The 18,365-nt window shown below is 46.5% G+C and overlaps 1 protein-coding gene across 1 annotated transcript in view; it reads right to left on the bottom strand.

The window, feature by feature from the left end:
• Positions 1-14,620, bottom strand: part of LOC119108164 (uncharacterized) — an 86,638-nt gene extending 72,018 nt beyond the window's left edge. Inside the window, exons 1-3 of the mRNA XM_037231743.1 lie at positions 14,507-14,620; positions 12,972-13,060; positions 4,334-4,429 (exon numbers count right to left, since the gene is read on the bottom strand). Of these exons, the coding sequence (XP_037087638.1) occupies positions 4,334-4,429; positions 12,972-13,060; positions 14,507-14,620 (299 nt within the window). The remainder of the gene's footprint in view (positions 1-4,333; positions 4,430-12,971; positions 13,061-14,506) is intronic.
• Between the last annotated feature and the right edge of the window lie 3,745 nt (positions 14,621-18,365).

The raw sequence follows: 18,365 nt of genomic DNA, 5'->3' as shown, positions 1-18,365 counted from the left end.
ACTTTGTTTTGGGGCATGAATAAAGAAACCTAAAGAGATGCATTTGGTGTAGCCGAAAAGGCAAGCAGCTAAACTGTTATGGCCATCTTAAAGGTATGCTACTTTTGAAGAAGGGAGATTGCTGTACCCATTATTGCCCTGACAGAGATTAACCCGTGCAATCAGAACAAGTTGTTCAAAGTGATTTAAAGTGTTTTGATTTGTGTGTTGCCAACTTCGTCTGGTGAAGCTGACACTAATCGTGCGGTGTCAACAAGCTGACACCAATAAACTGAATAAAAAGGCAAGCTGAAACCAGCCAAAAATCAGCTTTATCGTGTTTTTCAACAATTGCTGCTGTCTACAGATAGGTGAGGTAAGTTGAGATGATTTTCAACACATGGGCTACTATAAGTTAGGTTAAGTCGGGTAATTGCATGGGAAGTGGCAGTACGAATTTCGCAAGAATCAGTGACTCACATATGAGTCCAAGGTCTTTTTGGTTTGAGTGCCTTATGCTTGTTGAATTTTCTGTTGTTTTGTTGTTGAATTCCCTTGCTTTGATTTGTGTTAAGAAATACTGAGGAAGTAGAGTGCAAAGTGCAGCATCAAATTATTGGTGTAGCATAGTTTTTGATGCTCATTACACTGTTATGAAATTACTAGGCCTTAATGTATTCTGTTTAAATCGAATGAACCAAGATGTTAAAAAACACAACAGTGTTGTCGAGTTTATGGTATTACGTCTGTGCCAACTTGAAATGTATGTCTTTCTTTGCGGAAGCAACTCTCAGTAGCCCATGTGGTAGCCCCATAAGTTCCATCTTTTGTGAATGGAGTTTTTTCACTCTCGTAACGGTCTTTTTGCGGTGGAATTTTCCACTCCCAACTTAGCTCAAAAGCGATTCTAGCTCACTGCCCCTGGCCCACGCTGGCCGCGCCCTGACTGTACTTCGGGTGCGCTCATACTCCAATTCGTATTTTCACATGAAATCACGTCGCTGGTAACGGCCCTTTCCCTTCCTGGCGGTCCGTTGTTGACCCAAACCGCATGCCTGATTTCCACGTAAAAGCCCTTGACGATAATGAGACTCCTTGACGTACTCGCACAGGATACTCAAATGTCAATTCGGAGCTCATTCGTCGGTCTCTAACCATTATACGCTGCCGCGATACCTTTCGCTGTCTATGAATGCCTTGAAGGTCTTGGACTTCCGAATTCGGCTTTTGGCTCCTCGCTGCATTACTGCTCTCCGACTATTTCATGTGGTCAGACATCAGCTCCGCCATTTGAAGGAGTTAATGAAAAGGAGGGCGAGCAGTGCAATTGAGCTCCAGTCCCTGTCCTTCCCAGATCGCTCCATCCTTTTCTAATCTTTCCGTAGCGCAGCTGCCATCCGTGCAGGTCCTTTATAGTCAGGAACTCCTGAACGTTTGCGTCCCCGACGTTCTTTGAGTTGGGGGCATGACATGCCACAGCTATGTCTTGAGTGCTTCGGCAGTTTAAATGAGCAAAAGCGCTTTATACAGTTTTGTTAACGCCTAAATAGATAGTCACAATACCTATCTTCGCAGTCTTCGTGTTACTATTATATATATATATATATATATATATATATATATATATATATATATATATATATACAGACGACAAAAAGGCTTCGAAGAAATGTGAAATAAAAGAAGGGTACTACGACAAGGCTGTTTTTGAGAAGAACATAGAGGAACAGGTATTTGAATTATGCTGCTTCTATTCAGCAACATTGCATATATCTAATAATTAAATATAAAGTGTAATTAAACTACCTGTCTGCTATGTTCTTCTCAAAAACGGGCTTCTCGAAGTACCCTTGTTCTGATTCATATCCCAAAGCCATTTTGAAGACTTCGGAATTTGGGGACCTAATTACGTCCTCCCCCCCCCCAAAAAAAAACACATTCATTGTTACTCAGAACTGAGTATTCACATGGGACGTTTAGAACCCAGAGAACTTGAACGTGCTCTTAACGGTCAAAATGACTCGAAAATGCCAATAACTTGACCGCATGTCACTTTCAGCAAAAAAAACTTCATACAGACCTGTTACCAAGACTCGAAAAGAATGCAAAATTCGTGTAGAGTGCCGTACGAGACTTCACCGGTTTTCAATATTCCATCCCACGGTGGGTTTCCGGAGATTTAATGTACCCCACCTTGACAAAATCTTGGATTCACACTTAGCACAGATCGTGTATAATTTCGTTGAATAAAAATCGTGTCCAAAAAATTTAACAGCTATTTCGCAATTATATCGCTATGGTGAGAATGGTTCAAGGGTGCTGGGAATTAATCACTCCAGGTTTAAAAACATGTATTCGAGAACGACGTCGAGAGAAGCCAAGTGACGGAGCTTTACAAAGCCAGCGTTCTCACGTTGTATTTTGTGCCTCAGCCCCAAGCTCGTGAACGTTATAAAGTTCTCGTCTTTGATTTAGAGCCCCATTGGGAAATAACTACTGGCGCTGTAAATTGGAATACGCTTCAAAAGCCTGTTGGTGAAACTTCGAGGAGGGTGGATGGCCATTGATCATCACCATGCACAATGAAACGTTCCTCAGTTGACTCAAGGCACCACAGCATTGTCGACAATGTAGGTCGGCTGTTTGTGCCTCCATAAGCAATCAATACCTGCGAGGATGTTCTAGCCCTACTTCACTGCTGGGAAATATGTATGGGGCCTGGAAGTTTTTGTCAGCCAGCAGGAAAAGGCAAGCAATCATGCCATCGGCATTCCAGGCATATTCCATCAATGTTTTAGTGATTCATTGCCAGGGAATAGCGATGATGAAAGTAAATTATGACGTGTGGGGTAACCTGGGATTGCTGCCTGGTTTCTTACTGTTCTGACACATTCATAAATTTCCAGATTCTAACCCCATGATAATATATCGCTCAGTGTTCCTCCTGTGTCGGTTATCTTGCCAGTTAAATGTTAAACACTTGTGCACGAGCGGCACCGCCAGAGCCAAGAGAAGAGCCGCTACCTTCCCTTGGAAAGAGTCGGTGGCACCGCCCGTGCATTGATGTAACTCTCTTTGGGACCTGCCACTGGGGCGAATGGCAGTGTGCGACCATTCAACCCAAGCGGACAGGACAGCTAGTATTTTCGGTATGACTTGATGCGATTTTCACTGCCAAACTGTGTACGACGAGCATGTGGTTTGCCAATGCCATCATTTGGGTCTTGCTCGTTGCCAATGCCAAGTGGGTCTTGTGTCAGTGGTGTCTCCTCTGAGGGTTACGGTGCACTGATTTCCAAAATTTACTTTAATCGTGCCATACTGTATAAAACCTAGGAGTGTTTTGCGTGCTTAGTGAACCTGCGTGATTCGACGGGAAATATATCAGGACCAATAAGCGGTATTTGATGCCCTGTGCGAAGTACTTTTTAGAGATGCCTGTTTCAACGTCCTGCTATGATAAGTTCGCAAGATTTTGAGCGGACTTTATGCACACCAGGCTTTTTCGTACATTCATGTACGCCAGGCTGACAAAAAAATGCATGTCACGCAATGGCGGGTTGCTGTCCAGCGCATGATGCAACGTTCCAAAAGTTATTCGATACCGTGTCGTAGCTGTCCCGCTGTTGTGACCTGTTAAGTTCCGCAAATAGCAAACCAACCTATTTCACAAATTCTGCCCTGTTGACCTGACTTAAGCCATCAAAGGTCACGTAACGTAACACGTAATGGCACTCCCCTCAAGTATCTTGTACGTGCGACGGGATCCGATTTTCTATTTCATCTTGGTCCTATTTCAGCCCTCAGTGCCCTATCCTTTGGCTCTATTTCAGCCCTCAGTGCCCTGTTCTTGTGGCCGTTAAGTTGTCCCGTCCCTTGCGTTACGAATAAGCTTTTGAGTTAGCGGCGTCAGTTGCAATAGCAATACCATACGTCGTACAAAGTCAAGGCATTCGCACTTGTCGGTGTCCGCAAAACCTAATGTGAATAATAGATGATGGCCTAATCACATTCTTTATTGAGTGAAGCCGAGTGGCCGGTTCAGTCACTCAGCAGCTTTCTCCGTAGAACAGCTAACCATACACCGTTAAATCGCTTACACCTTGTTAGCCATCTCCAATAAACATCAACTAGTTACTTCGAGAACTGTGTCGATGTCACAAAATGTTTCAGTCAGTCAAATAATAAACTCTTTGGCTTCCAAGTCACACCTGTGAGGAGTGGATCCAAAGCAATGCTCCCAACACAATGGTAACGCCACAAATCCAGGCGCTGACCGGTGTCTCGCAACGCGGCCACGGACCGAGTTGTCACTGCCTCTCCCACTGCCCCGCTACACCCCACGTACTCTTACCTCCTGTGACGTTGACGGTGCGTCACGCTGCCGTCACGGCCCGTGACGCCGCGGTGACGGTGGGAGCCGCCGCCCGGAGCTTGCACGCCGACGCGACTGTCGGCGGCCGGCCGACGCTACCGACGCGGGCCCGTTGGCGCCGACGGAGCGAGCGCGGCACGCGGTCGGACCGGCACGGCACGGCATCCGCCGTCTCCACCTCCGGCAGCAATGGATCGGTCCCGTCGGGCCGGCCACGCCCGGCGGCGGCGGTTGTGTGCGATTTGTAAGCCGTCCTTAAAGGTGGGGTCAGGTACGGACGTATGGACGTGCTGAAAGGCTGAGGGGTTATCAGACAGCGCATGTCGCGCGCAGCCCCCGACTTTGTAACGAAAAGAGGACGGGACATCATGTGTGCTATGTCGAGATCCGAGCGATAAGTTGGCAGCTGGATACTCAAGTATCCACTGCATGCAAGTGACGGGCACCGACATGTAGTTGACGTGAAAAACTGGATAGGGTTAGCCATGGACCTCGTTTGCATAGGACAGTCGTCAAATTGCCGAAGATGCTAGGCGAAATTCGAAAATGCATGGAACCGTGGCGAAGTAGTAGTAATACAACCAAAACTTAGCGTAATTATAATGTCGAAGACGTACTGTGCCGAGAATGGCTCGCAACATTTGCATCAATTTCAAACCACTCGCACTACACGTGCTAGGGGCAGTAGAATTCTATAGGCCAATATAAGTCTTAGGGGCAGTGCTTTACATTTGTACGGGGTTTTACCTGAAACAGCCATCTTGAAGGCCATTCGGTGTAGTCCGCAACCCTGCCCTTCTTAAGACCTTAAAACCCTTATTTTCTGGGCTACACATTCCGCGAAGATGTGCAGACTATTTCGTGGAGACTGTTTTAAGGTCACCCGGGCATACATGACGCCACAGTGATGTCATGAAAGTCCTGTCATTCCATTAGCCATGCGACAATCAAGGCCGAGACAAAAATGGTTATCGAGTCGTCCCTATCCGGCGCTCGTGAGCACGATTTCCAGCTACAACGGACGTCAGTTGGTTTTCAATAATTGTTGTGCAATTTTCCATGACGTACAAAAGTAATGCATTAAGGAGCATATCAAACAGAAAATTTGCATCGTCTAGAGCAGCCCTTTCCATTCAAAAGTATACCAATGGTTATAAAAGTACTTATTTCATCACATCTGGTGCTTGCTTCAATATCCTCAAATGTGGAACCGCACTCTGCAGCACTCTGACTGACAACAACAATCCGCTGTCTCTCCTTATTACCCTGGTGTGTATGGAGGTACACTTTCCCATTATGTCGGCTTCGTTGGATTCAATACAGTGCGTCATGCATGCGATCCTCCCGGATCTGCCCTTTCATGCCAAGGTTGCCACGGCGTGAGATCCGCATAGTAATGATGTTTAACAAGACTTGGCCACTCTTTTGCGTCTGTTGTACGCTTTAAGGGTACGTTCCACATTTGAAGGCATTGAAGCAAGCATCAGATATGAACTGAGGTCATTTTTAACAGTTGGTATACTTTATGTGCAGAAGGCTGCTGTAAACAACACAATTTCTCTGTTTTAAAAATATAGTTCTAAATATACGTCATTGTTTGATAACGTTCTCGTGCGTGCAAAACATTGACTTGGAGCCATTTGACGGCCGTTATTAAAGGAAATGTGCCCACGAACGCCAGATACGAACGACTCGACAATAGCATTTTTATTGGCCTCGATCGCCAAATGGCAAAACAATGGCAGGATTTGAATAACGTTAATATGGTGTCATGGATGCTTGAGTGACCTTCACATAGTCCCCCCGGAATAGTCTGCAAATCTTGGTGGACGTATAGCTCAGAAACTAGACGAGCTTAGATCTAAAGAAAGGCAGGGCTGATAACTGCACCGAAAGATCTTCAAGATGGCCTTTTCAGTCAAAACCCTACACAAATGTGGAACACTCCCTTGAAATCACTGGTGACGCCGCCACCAGACCAATTGCGGTGGGTTGTCACACAATCCAGTGTAGTTCGTTTGACGTGCACCGATGACGTGCTTCTCATCACGTTATGCTCGGATTTTCGTACAGTGTCAGACGTTTGGTCAATCAATGGCCACGATTCGGACCGCAATTGTCATGCACCGGTATGATGCACACAAGACGCTTCGATAAGTCCGATTACATCCAACCGAAGTGAGTTCATAGATGATAGATACCGAAAAATGTACTGATCCGTAATACGAAAGCGATAATTAAATCCCGCCTTATAGCTGCGTTAGCTTTGACATTATTTCCAATGCATTTGAACCACGACCTGTCATTGTTTGCTTTAGGTACAGGAATCAGAAAATCAGCTGAATTGTCTGCAATCCTTGCAGAATTTTACAACGTTGCGTTTCGATTAACTTACAGACGACTTATCGAGTTTAAAACAAATGCAATTTACAATTCGCTGTCTTATTCCCATGACCCACAGGGCCTTCAAACAAAGTTTCTGACCTCAATGCAATGCAATGCAATGCGTTATGTTCAGCCGTTAAGACAGAATTAATCTAAATACACGTTGGATAAGACAGCAGTATTAGCCTTATTCCTCGCAGAAAACCAGAAGGTAGTTGGGTTGATACGTCGGCAGCATGCCCTTACAGAAACAATTGCAGAAGTGAATATTAGCTGTTCTAACATCACATGAACAGCTTTGCGCGTCGCAAACGAACAGCAACGTGTCGAATCACAGATACTCCTTTCACTTCTTGTGAAGCCTCGTACTATTTCCTAAATTAATTGACAGGTGATACAAACTGAGTCACGAGGTGCGTCATTTTTTCCATCAAGCTCATATCAAATTTACCGTGCTTTGCATCGCAAGTAAACAGCGACGCGTCCAATCAAAAGTCCGGCATTCGCGGCTCCAATTCTCCGTCAAGATTCTCGCTGCTACAGAAATTACTGGCCGATGATAGGGGAAAAATGTGCAATGTGCGTCATTTTTCCCTCATGTTTGCAACAAACACTGCGCGTATGGCAAGTTAACAGTTGGGTGTCGAATAGAAAAGTTTTTCATTCCCGATCCCATGTTCCCAAAGAAAAATATGCAATGTGCATCATTTTTCCCTCATGTTTGCAACAAGAACTGCGCGGATGGCAAGTTAACAGTTGGGTGTCGACTAGAAAGTTTCGTCATTCCTGATTTCATGTTCCCATCAAAAGTTAGGCTAGTCACGTAATTACTCATGAATCGAAACGTACGTTTTACAGCAGATTTGCATAGCGAACTGTGCGCACTGCAAATAAATGGTACGTTTCCGACTCGCAAAGTCCGTCTTTTCGACCCCTATCTGACGTGAAGACTCGCGTAGGTCACGTACGAAGTTAACTGACATGTCATCAGGGCCTGGATATATGACTTGATTGCGGTTCGTTTGCACCACATTCATCCCTTGCTTCCTCCCTTGAAATCTCGGCCTGCTCATCGGCCTACGGTATTGAAATGTAATTCACATTCACACATATAAGCACACGCCTATTTACATATACGAAATACGACTTATCTCCGTGATAGTCCTGATGGCATGACGTCACGTGTGATTAGATCTGCTGGTGTATGACCCCGACCTTCAACCCTTTCGCGCGTCGTTATCGCCACCCGGCTTATCGCGAGCCCATCCTGTCTGGTTAGTTCCATGTACGCCGGCTATTACTCGCCAGAGTGTTTGCTCCTTGTCGGCGTCTGACAAACGTAGCAAGGGGACTGGGGGTGAAGAGAGAGGTGAGGAGGCATGGCCGAAGGGGGATGAAAACGGAGAGCAGACCGCAGCGCCTCAGCTGTTCGTCGCAGTTGCTCCACACACATTTAGTGGCTGCGCTGGTTGAGCGTACAGTGCTTACGTCCACTGAGAGCGCCCGAGCGTGCTGCCTCACGCTGAGTCCGTGCTAGTCCGGAGGTCGGTGTCCTCCCGAATGTGACGCTCCCGCGGGTTTCGTTTTGCAGGCCCCTCCCTCCAAGTTCCGGCCAAAGAAATTCGCTTCCAGTTGTCTTCATGTCCATGTCCGTTTTGCATGCGCTCTTCCTCGTCCCGAAACAGGCCCAGTGCCTCGGGAAGCCAGCGTCGGTATGCCCCGGGACGATGCCTGGCCCGGGCCTGGCATCACCCCGGGGCGAGGAAGAGCGCATGCAAAGTGAACATACGCTCTTCCTTGGATTTCCTCGGATTTCCATGTCTCCTCGGTGAGGAGACATGTTCATCATCTCTATGATTTGCCAGAAGTGAGGAGACATGCCCCTCACTTTTGACTGGCTAAGCTGATAACAAATGTACCTGCCAATTTGAGCGTACCATCGAGAGGTTTTGCTGTCACGGCGTTCTGCCACGTTCTGATTGGCTGAGGTTGGGCCCGAGCTCAGACTCCGAACCTGCCCGCGGGGCTGGCAGTCGGATCAGCTGGCTCCGATCCCGCCTGCCGCTCGGCTGTGCACGAGTGTTACTGGTCGTCAGCTGGCGGTCCGTCGACCCCGGTGCGACGGAGACGCAAGCGGCCTGGGACGCGGCCTCGCCGGATGCCCCGCTCCCCAGTTGCTCTGGGCATCCATCAGCAAGCGCGTGAAGCGCGGCCATCGTTGGCCACCTGCTGCGTTTTCTCCATGTGGCGGCGCCCAAGCCTGTGCAAAACAGTGGGAAGCTGCGAGCGTTGGGCGTGGCCTAACAAGTGGTGGGCCGCCCCACCGTAGGCGAGACGCGAGGGAGAATCGTCCATATGGGAGGCGGTCACCTAGGAGGTCAGGCGAGGGAACGGGTCGTCCCCTTTGGTACACGTTATGCCGCCCCAGTAGCCACGTCGGTGCCAGGTTGATGACAACTTGACCTGATGTTTTGTAACGCAAAGGAACTTGACCTGATATGTTTTATAACGCAAAGGCGGTGGATAAAGGGGGGGGGGGAATTCCAATACGTTTGCGAGAAAAGAATGAGTGATGACGTGGGCGCTAGCAGATGTGTATACCTTGAGTAGGTGTGGTGGTGCGCCAAATACAGGAAGTCTGTGTGGATTATTTACCGGTGTTAGGGCTGCCAAGGCCGATATCCAGAGGCCCCTCCCAGTGTAAGTCGCCGGTTGCATGGGATACCTGCCAATTACAGCGTACCATCGAATTCAGGACGCTTAACTTTTCTTAATGCATCTGGTTCCGTTTTTGCCCTGTTTGAATACTGTGACGAACGAAACGTTGGCAATGGGGTCCCGTGTTGAAGGACGGACAACCATGTACGGAGAGGCAGCCATTGATGGTGCCTGACCGGACCTACCGTCTTGCCAATACCCCGGTCACCCGCTTCATACTAGCTCTGTGGTTCACATGCATGCGTGTTGATGTCAGATGTACCGGAGTTATTACGCGTCGGGTTGTGCGCGTAACATCATCTGGGTCGTATGGTGGCCAATGGGCTTCTCATGATAGATTTGCTCTTGTGAGAAAATGTGATAGCGGCAGCTTGCGACATGGAACACTAGCGGCATTCGGGCAGCTGCGTAGCTGCGTAACCCCACAGTGTCATTGGTCTTGGAACGGAACCAGATTTCAGCTTGGACGGACGCACGTCTTGGGAGGCATTCCCAATTTAATGTTGATGCATTTGCAAAAATAGGTAATTTTTCATCAATCTGTACCCCAAATGGGTTGGGGCATAACAACGTCTCTGAGATTGGCGAAAACAAAGGCTGGGTGGGAAACTTAGCTATAAAGGAGATAAGCTGACCTCATAATATTTTGGAAGGGAAACATGAATAACATACATCCATGGGTAACATTAGAGCAGACCACATAACGGCGAAAATTGGAGGTCCCCACCTCAACCCCCCCCCCCCCCCCCAGTGGTTACACAACTGGTAACAGATGCATTATTCCCACAAAATCACTGTCACAGACAGTGAGATGAACCCAGACTATTGGCACACCAGACTAAACGTTCACAGCCAAGATTCGGAGAGAGCTTCTTCAATAAATATCGCTGTCCATGGTGGAAGTTCAGTTATGCTCCGAATCACACAGTTCACTACGACGATTGTAGAATGGTTTAAACCTATATGACTTAGTATTAACGAACATTTGAACCACCTGGCTATGGCAAAAATGCGAAATCCCCACATACGTTGACTGATGTAAGCTAATACGCTATTTACGCGAAGTGTCCATGCGAAAAGACGTCTGTCGTACGCCAGGCTTGAACCATTGCCAAGTCTTCTTAGTGGCATTACCTGTGCTCATATTTTCGCAAAACTATAAAAAATACTTTTGGATCCAAAGCAAATGGAAAAGGCTTAAGCACAACCATTGGAAAGAGCGGCTTCTCGGTCATATTAAAAACTTTTATAATTCTGAGATGCTTTACTCGACGCTGATTGGTTGACGTATGTAGGGCTGCTGTAACTGCAACGCTCATTGGTTGCCTCACACACTGAGTTGTGGAGCTCGAGCAGACGTCCTGTCTTGCAGAAAATCTTGCAGAATTTGCGCGATGCGGGCGGACACCCGTGCGATTACGGTGCGTTGTCTTCGATTGTGGATGTCAGTGGTGAATAAGTTGTTCTGCAAGCGCTGCTTATCTAAAATATCTGAAAACGACGCAAGCTAATTGAAATTTTGCGCGCTATGGGCCCATCGCCTCATTTAAAGGGCTCTGTGCTGGTCAGCACGCATGCTTAGCTTCCCCGGAGTTGCATGTTAGCTTGACAGCATTATTTATATACCTTGTAAACGCATCTTTGCTTGATCTAGGCCAGTCTCGTGCTCCGGAACTTGTTATTTTGCTCATTACCGCGCACACTTTGCGTGCATTAATGGCCTACGTGGATCCAAATCATTTATCCGTTTTTCACCTCCGACGTTATCAGTTTTAGTTGGCAGTAAAAGCAAGCTTGGTTTATTTTGCTGTAAGTGCGCTCTGTAAGTGCACTGCTATATACGAGGCATATGCGTCTTCATGGGTTGGTGGATATTTGTCTACGGAAAAGGCATGTAGGAAAAGAGCTTTAAAACGCGTCCGGAAGTTTAATGGACTTTGGAATGTTATTGTGAGTGTTCTTGGGCGTCGACGGATGTTGCGCCCCGACCGCAAAATTCTGCCGTTGACCTGGAATGTTATGATCGCACGGATCGGTCAGCATTCATGCAAAAATCAGTGATTAGCACTGACACGGACCCCAGGAATTCACGTATTCAGAGGGCTCGGAGTTAATCTAGGAAATGAAATAAACATTTGTTTTGAGCTTGCACCCAATCTGGCTGTTTCGCCTGTAATTTTGCGGCGAAAACGTTCCGTGCCACCTTACTTAAGGCAAGGTTCTGTGCTCTAACGTCACTGCCAGAACGTAAGCGCGGCTGCTGCCACATGCCACAGAACATCCTAGTCAGAGGTAAACATCAAGTGCATGAAATGACTCAAACTCAACCCGCCCCAGGTGGGTGAATCGGAAGGCGAACGCTCAACCCAAGCAGGCCGTTGGGGCGAAGATAAAACGTTGCGAACCTTTTCTACAATTAAGGGCTTTAATTTAGCCTGGGCGACGCTTGGGGGAGTCCATATCTCATCGCTCTATTGTGCCCATTGTTGGACCTCCATACAGCTTGATTTCGATTTGAACAATCGTCTGCGCAGTATACATGACAATCTGCTTTTAGCACGCCCATAACGGTAAATTCAAGAAATTAATTTTTGCCATTAGTGATGATGTCCCCCAAGTGTGCGCATGTGTTCGAACTCGAACAAACTACATGATGTTGACTGTGCTGATCATGCAGGTGCGTCATATATATATATATATATATATATATATATATATATATATATATATATATATATATATATATATGTGTGTGTGTGTGTGTGTGTATATATATATATATATATATATATATATAAGCTTTTAATTAAAAACAGCAGCACTCATGACGTTAACCCATTAACGCCCGACCATAGTAATACCTATTTCTCATCAGCGATTTTTTATATCCTTCGTTCCGAGGTACATGAGTAAGTGACCCTGAAAAAGTTAGGTCAAAATACGAATACATTTTTGAGATACGACACCGTCCAGAAATGACCCACCGGGCGCACGCTCAGAGGTGCCTCGCCGTCCTTGCCGCCCGCTGCGCCGGCCGGCCGGCCCGCCGCTCGGCCGCGCTGGTCGGTTTCACCCCTCTCTCCCCCCTGCCCCTCGCCCCTCTGTCCCGTCTAGCCGTTCCAGCAAAACAATAATCATGACATCCATTTCAGGGTTATATTGTCTCAAATGTGCTCAACCACGCTATCGCCATTATAGACAAAGCACAGAACATGTAAAAGCATGGAAGGTAATACAACACGCAGTAGGTACGTAACAACACGTTACGCTAAAATGGGAACAGAAGCGCGGTAATAACGTCTACGGATCAACTCTGTTGGTATAGGTATGTGCCAAACCAGTCACGTCATAACACTGTGCATCAGTATTTCACGTTCACCGAAAGCAATACGCTGTATGAAGTACTGTAATGTTTGGCCAGTCAAAACATTCGGGTGAACAACGGTTAGATCGAAACCACCCGCAACTCCTAGCCTCTTCTCATCTTGTACATGGGACATCTACTTACACTGACCGCTGGTGGTACTTAGCGAAGCGCCTGAAGCAGATAGCGACGTCACGCTTGACGCAGCGTGTGGTGGAGCACAGCGTGCAGCTCTCCAGCTGGCAGCGGAGGCGGGCGTTCAGCGGTGCCATCATGTGGCCGACTCCGCCATACCGCAGGCTGACGGGTATGTGAGGTGGCAGCGGCCGGGCTGCGTCTCTGCCACAGGCTGCCAGTCTCAGGTACGTCGGCGATCTCACGGCGAAAGTTGATGAGTGACAGATGTTCGCCACCGGCTGCCGTCTTGTGCAAAATATGACTGTTCACGACGGCCATATCTATCATCCTTGTGATGAGGCACCAGTACCACTTTTTGCCCTTAATCGCCACTTCACACGCCCCCAGTAGCCGGCCGTGCAGGTCGACTCCGCCCATGCTCATGTTGTAGCTTTTCAAAACCTTGGACCGTGGTATTGGGAGACGCTTTCTGGCCGAACGATCGTAGCGGGTCGTTGAAGTGGGGGGGGGGGGGGGGGTCGGCTGAGTCGTGGTTGGTCATGACGTTGACCACCATGTTGTCATTCCATCTGACCAACAGCACTTCCGATGTCCGATCGAACTTTTGTTCGTAGCTGCCACGCGTTGACTTAGCCATCTCCTTTGGGGTCACGGAGCATTTATCGAGCCTATTTTCTCGAATGGTGCCTGTCGCACGGATGCTGCGGTCTTTGAGCTGCGCGAGGAGGCTTCTTGAGGTGAAAATATTGTCGAAAAGCACGTCACCGCTGACCGCTGGGTCCGACACCACGCTCCACATGTCCATCACCACCCTTGTGCCCAGCGGCTGGTCACGTAGTTCAGGACGCTTCTCTTTGCCACAGAAGAAGTCAAATTTGTGACAGTATCCGTCAATGCCACAAATCGCCCAGAGCTCGTAGCCGAAACGTATCGGGTTTCCACGAATGAATTGTTTCAAGCTGTTGTGACCGTAGTACCTTACAACCATCCCGTCTATGGCTAGTTTGGACTGAAAGATGCAGAACTGCTGAAAAGACTTGTTGATTATTTCCATGAGTGGATGGACCTTGAAGCCGCGATCTTTGGTCTGGTTCTGTTTGTTGTCTTGGACGTGAAGGTATGACTTTATTTTCAGATATTCAGATCTCGTCATCCCTTGACGGACGATGGGATGCGAGGGGTCATCATCCTTCGACCAGTACATCCGTTCACATGGTAGGGGATTGCAGCCGGAGTAGAGAAGTGTACCGATGAACGCTTTCAGTTCGAGGTCACACATAGAGAATAACTGGTTGTTATTCACATCTCCCGCATAGCGCAGTGTTTCGAGCTGAATGAGGTGAAACACTTCAGGTGTGAGCATTTTCTCAAAAATATCCACAGCTGTACTACCATCCAGCTCATTGGCTATTATTTCCCGCGCCTCTTGCGGTGCGTTTGATGTTTCTTGCCAACCAGTGTACTGCCGTTGCATTTCACGCCACGTCGGTGCGGTTTTTTCCGAACGTTTTTTTTTTGGCCGGCTGCGACAGGGTGTCCTCAGTTACCGGCTCCTGGTAATTTACCTCCACCTCGCCTGGTATGTCGACCACATGTGCTGTATCCAGGTTTTCATCGTCGCCTTCATCCTCGTCGCTGCCGCCGGGCGGAATATTTACCATATCGATATGACCATCAACCGAATCGAGATCGTTCATCACCATGTCCACTGCTTCCCCACTGTCAAATATCGCACCCGCGGCATAGCGATTGAGCTAAGTCCATGCAGTTGGACGTATCAATTATCGGCTCACTTATCACACGATCGCACTCTTGAGTCCTGCCAAGAAACTAACCGGTGCCAATCCGCCTGGAGTCGTCGCCGGGCGCCGGGTCTCCCCTCCCGGCCGGCCGCCTGCAGCTGGCGGGGGCGCGTGGGAGCCAGTGTCCTAGAATTGCCGACTTTGGGTGCAAAGCAACACCCCATGAGGAGGAATTTTTCACTCCTTTTCCCCATATGTTATGTCAATTTTCACTTCTGCCTGACGTTGTCTAATCGCACATGCCAAACCTTATTTCCCTTTCTGAGGTTTTCAGATGTCATCCAAAACCGAGCTCACCTGAAACCACCAAGCATAAACGAGGCTCCACAGAACCTGGACACCTATAGCTATGCTCTGCCTCACCCACATCTGAATCATGTCTACATATGCACAGAGCAAGGGCGCCAGGTACCTCCAAGCCCAGGAACCCCAGCGACTCCAGCCGCTTTGGAAGCATTAAGTTTGGTTTGTTTACAAAATGCATCACAATCCGCACCTGTGTACCAATGCAAGGTTTTCACGCATTCCCTCTTTTTTGGTCTCACCACCACGCCACGAAAGCAGAGCCTGGCGCAAACACCAGAAGGCCTAGTGGAGAACTTTACTCCACGTATTTCTTTTTTCCCGAGGAAGCTTAACCATTAAATTACATCACTCCCGAAATGCAGGAGTGAAAAATGCAAGAAATGCCTTCTAAATTACATTTTCAAGACGAACATCACCATTTGAGCACTCACGTTAATAGATTTTAAGCCAAATCAGCTGATAGCAAAATTTCACCAGAAATGCATCAGTTTTTATATGTATTTAACTACTGCTGTTTTTCTCGGTATCTTACGCGTGTGATACCACTTTGTTCCTCCTTCCTTTTCTCTAGAGATATCATCTGCTGCTCAAAATGTTGACTAATTTCTCTGCAATATGCTCGAACCGCAAACTTGTAAGTGTTTCATACATAAGTTGAATTAATTCGCCATCCGCTCAAACATGTTTGATATGCACACAAGGGTGAACAATTCACAGGAAATGAAGGAGACAATTTGAAGCACTAAACTTATTTTTACCGCCATTTTTGCCCTGGAAACCCCTCAGTTAACCGTTTTCGTGGTTCATGGCGGTACTCAATAATCATAAATTTAAGCCTTTCGAGTGTCTAATTCACAAGTCCACCTGACAAGGGTACCCTAATGCTGCCATACAGAGCTTTGGGACAGACCTGACGCAGCTAATACAGAAGTGTTTGATGGCGAAATTCTGCCCTCTGGAGATGCTTATCATGCACACCTCTTACTTGTTTCGCATTTTAATCTCGTAGGTTGGTGGGCATGATTTATATTTTTATTTGGGGGGTGAGTGGGATGACTCTGTCTGCCAGCAGACCATGCAGAAGGTACTAGCTTCTTGTTTTGGGGAGCCGGAAGAAGCCAGTAAGTTTCCTTTGAACCAAGTAATTGCTTGCCTTACCTGCTTTCCACACATGATTGGTAACCAGAGTTAGCCATTTTCTGTTTTAATCCATCGAGTTTTGTCATAAGACAAATGGTGATGCCACAAGGCATGCGAGGGGCTTATTTTGTTCCATATTCTTGATTATTTGCTCCAAATTTCTTGAAGTGGTCCCTCATAGCTGCTTTAATCAGGTGTTTTCTACAGGTTTATGGTTGCTGACTGGCAAATAACTGCACTGTATATATGCACCATATTTTCAGCACAGGGATATTCTAAGCTGCATAGCAATTATGATACGAGCTAAATATTAGTGTGTAGGAAATAGTCAGACCATTCCATTTAAAATGTGAAGCCAACATCTCAAACTTTATCATTAAATATGAATAAATAAGCCTAAATAGATGCCTTTGCTACAGCTGAAAAGGCAAGCAGCAATACTGATATGGTCATTTAAAAGTTATGTTACTTGTGGAGAAGAGAGATTGTTTTGTGAATCATGCCCATTGTTCTCCTTGACATAGGTTAACCATGAATATCAAAAGAAGTTGTTCAAAGTGATTTTTAGTGTTTTGATTTATGTGTTGTCAGCTTTGTCTGATGTCAGCAAGCATACACAAATAAACTGAATAAAAACCCGAGTTGAAACCGGCCAAAAATAAGCTTTATCATGTTTTATCACAAGTACTGCTGCCAACAGATAGGTGACTTGAGATGATGTTCAACATATGGGCAACTGTACGTTAGGTTAAGTTGGTTAAGTGCATGGCAAGTGGCAATAGGAGTTGTGCAAGAATAAGTAACTCACAACTGCTGCTGTGATACAAACATATTAGACAGGACAAGATAAAGTAAGGCCTCTTAATGTTATGCATAGTTAGGCTACTTTCATGGAAATAAACATTGGTATTTTGTAAGAAACAGTGGCAAAATTTGTGTGTTCCCTTAACCCATCATAACAGAAGCCAGAGGTATGTCTAGTGTGATTGACGTGGTGATGGGCTGATGTGTATGAGTCCAAGGTCTTTTTTTGTTTGAGCATTTTATGCTTGTTTAGTTTTCTGTTGTTATTTTGTTACCGAATTCCTTTGCTTTGTTTTGTGTTAAACGTGCTGTGGAATGTAAGTGCAAAGTGCAGCATCAATTTATTGATGTTGATCATTGTTTATGCTCGTTACACTGTCATGAAATTACTATGCTTTAATGAATTATGTTTCACTTTAATGACCTAATATGTTAAAAAATGGCTTAACAAACTAATAGCAAAATAGCTTTGTTAGGTTTCTGATATTACGTCCATGCCAACCTGAAATAGATGTTTTGTTTGCTGAAGCGTCAGTCACGATCTCATAAGTTCCATCTTGTGTGAACTGATTGTTTCACATCCGCACGGTCTTTTTGCGATGGAATTTTTCACTCCCACCCTAGTTCAAAAGCAATTCTAGCTCCCTGGCCGGAGCTGAGCACACGCCCAGCGAGTCAAAATTGGTCGATCAAAATTTCGCGCCGGCCGCAGGCTATCGATGTTGAATAAGAGTATTTTTTCAACGGGCTTAGTGAAAGTGTATATTTGACTCCCCTGAGGTGTGATTTCTATCTCGGTATGTTGACGCATAGCTAAAATAATGCGCCTTCACTGTACATAAGACATGCCATCAAAAACTGGCCAGATGTAAAGCCCAGCCAACTAATGAGACGACACTGTTAGCCGCCCACACCCATCTGGTTATATTTAGCCAACCCTCCTCATCCATCGGGAGGGGTAACAGACCCTCTAGGGCGAAACCAGTCAACCGTGGATCCCTCCAAAGCCACCGTCCATTGTTGACTCGCCGAGCGGTAACGAGTTATTTTTTAGATACAGATTTGATGTTGTGCATTAATTATTTTTCATTGTCGGAAAAAACAGTTTAGAAAGGTGCCTATATTATTTTATAACGTCTCATTGGTCCTGCCAACATCGTCAGACAACATAGACACATAGACATATATATATATATATATATATATATATATATATATATATATATATATATATACATAATATTTTTTATCAACTGATGCAAACTTCTCACTTTGTATATTCGCTCTGCTTGCACAAATGTCACGACACTAGTCTACCGCGGCATTCCATGGCAGTACCGCGAGAAGGCCAGGC

This window comes from Pollicipes pollicipes, unplaced genomic scaffold (assembly GCF_011947565.3).
Source record: "Pollicipes pollicipes isolate AB1234 unplaced genomic scaffold, Ppol_2.1 Scaffold_6686;HRSCAF=7923_pilon_pilon_pilon, whole genome shotgun sequence".
Lineage (NCBI taxonomy): Eukaryota > Metazoa > Arthropoda > Thecostraca > Pollicipedomorpha > Pollicipedidae > Pollicipes > Pollicipes pollicipes.
This window is presented reverse-complemented; position numbering and strand designations above follow the sequence as displayed.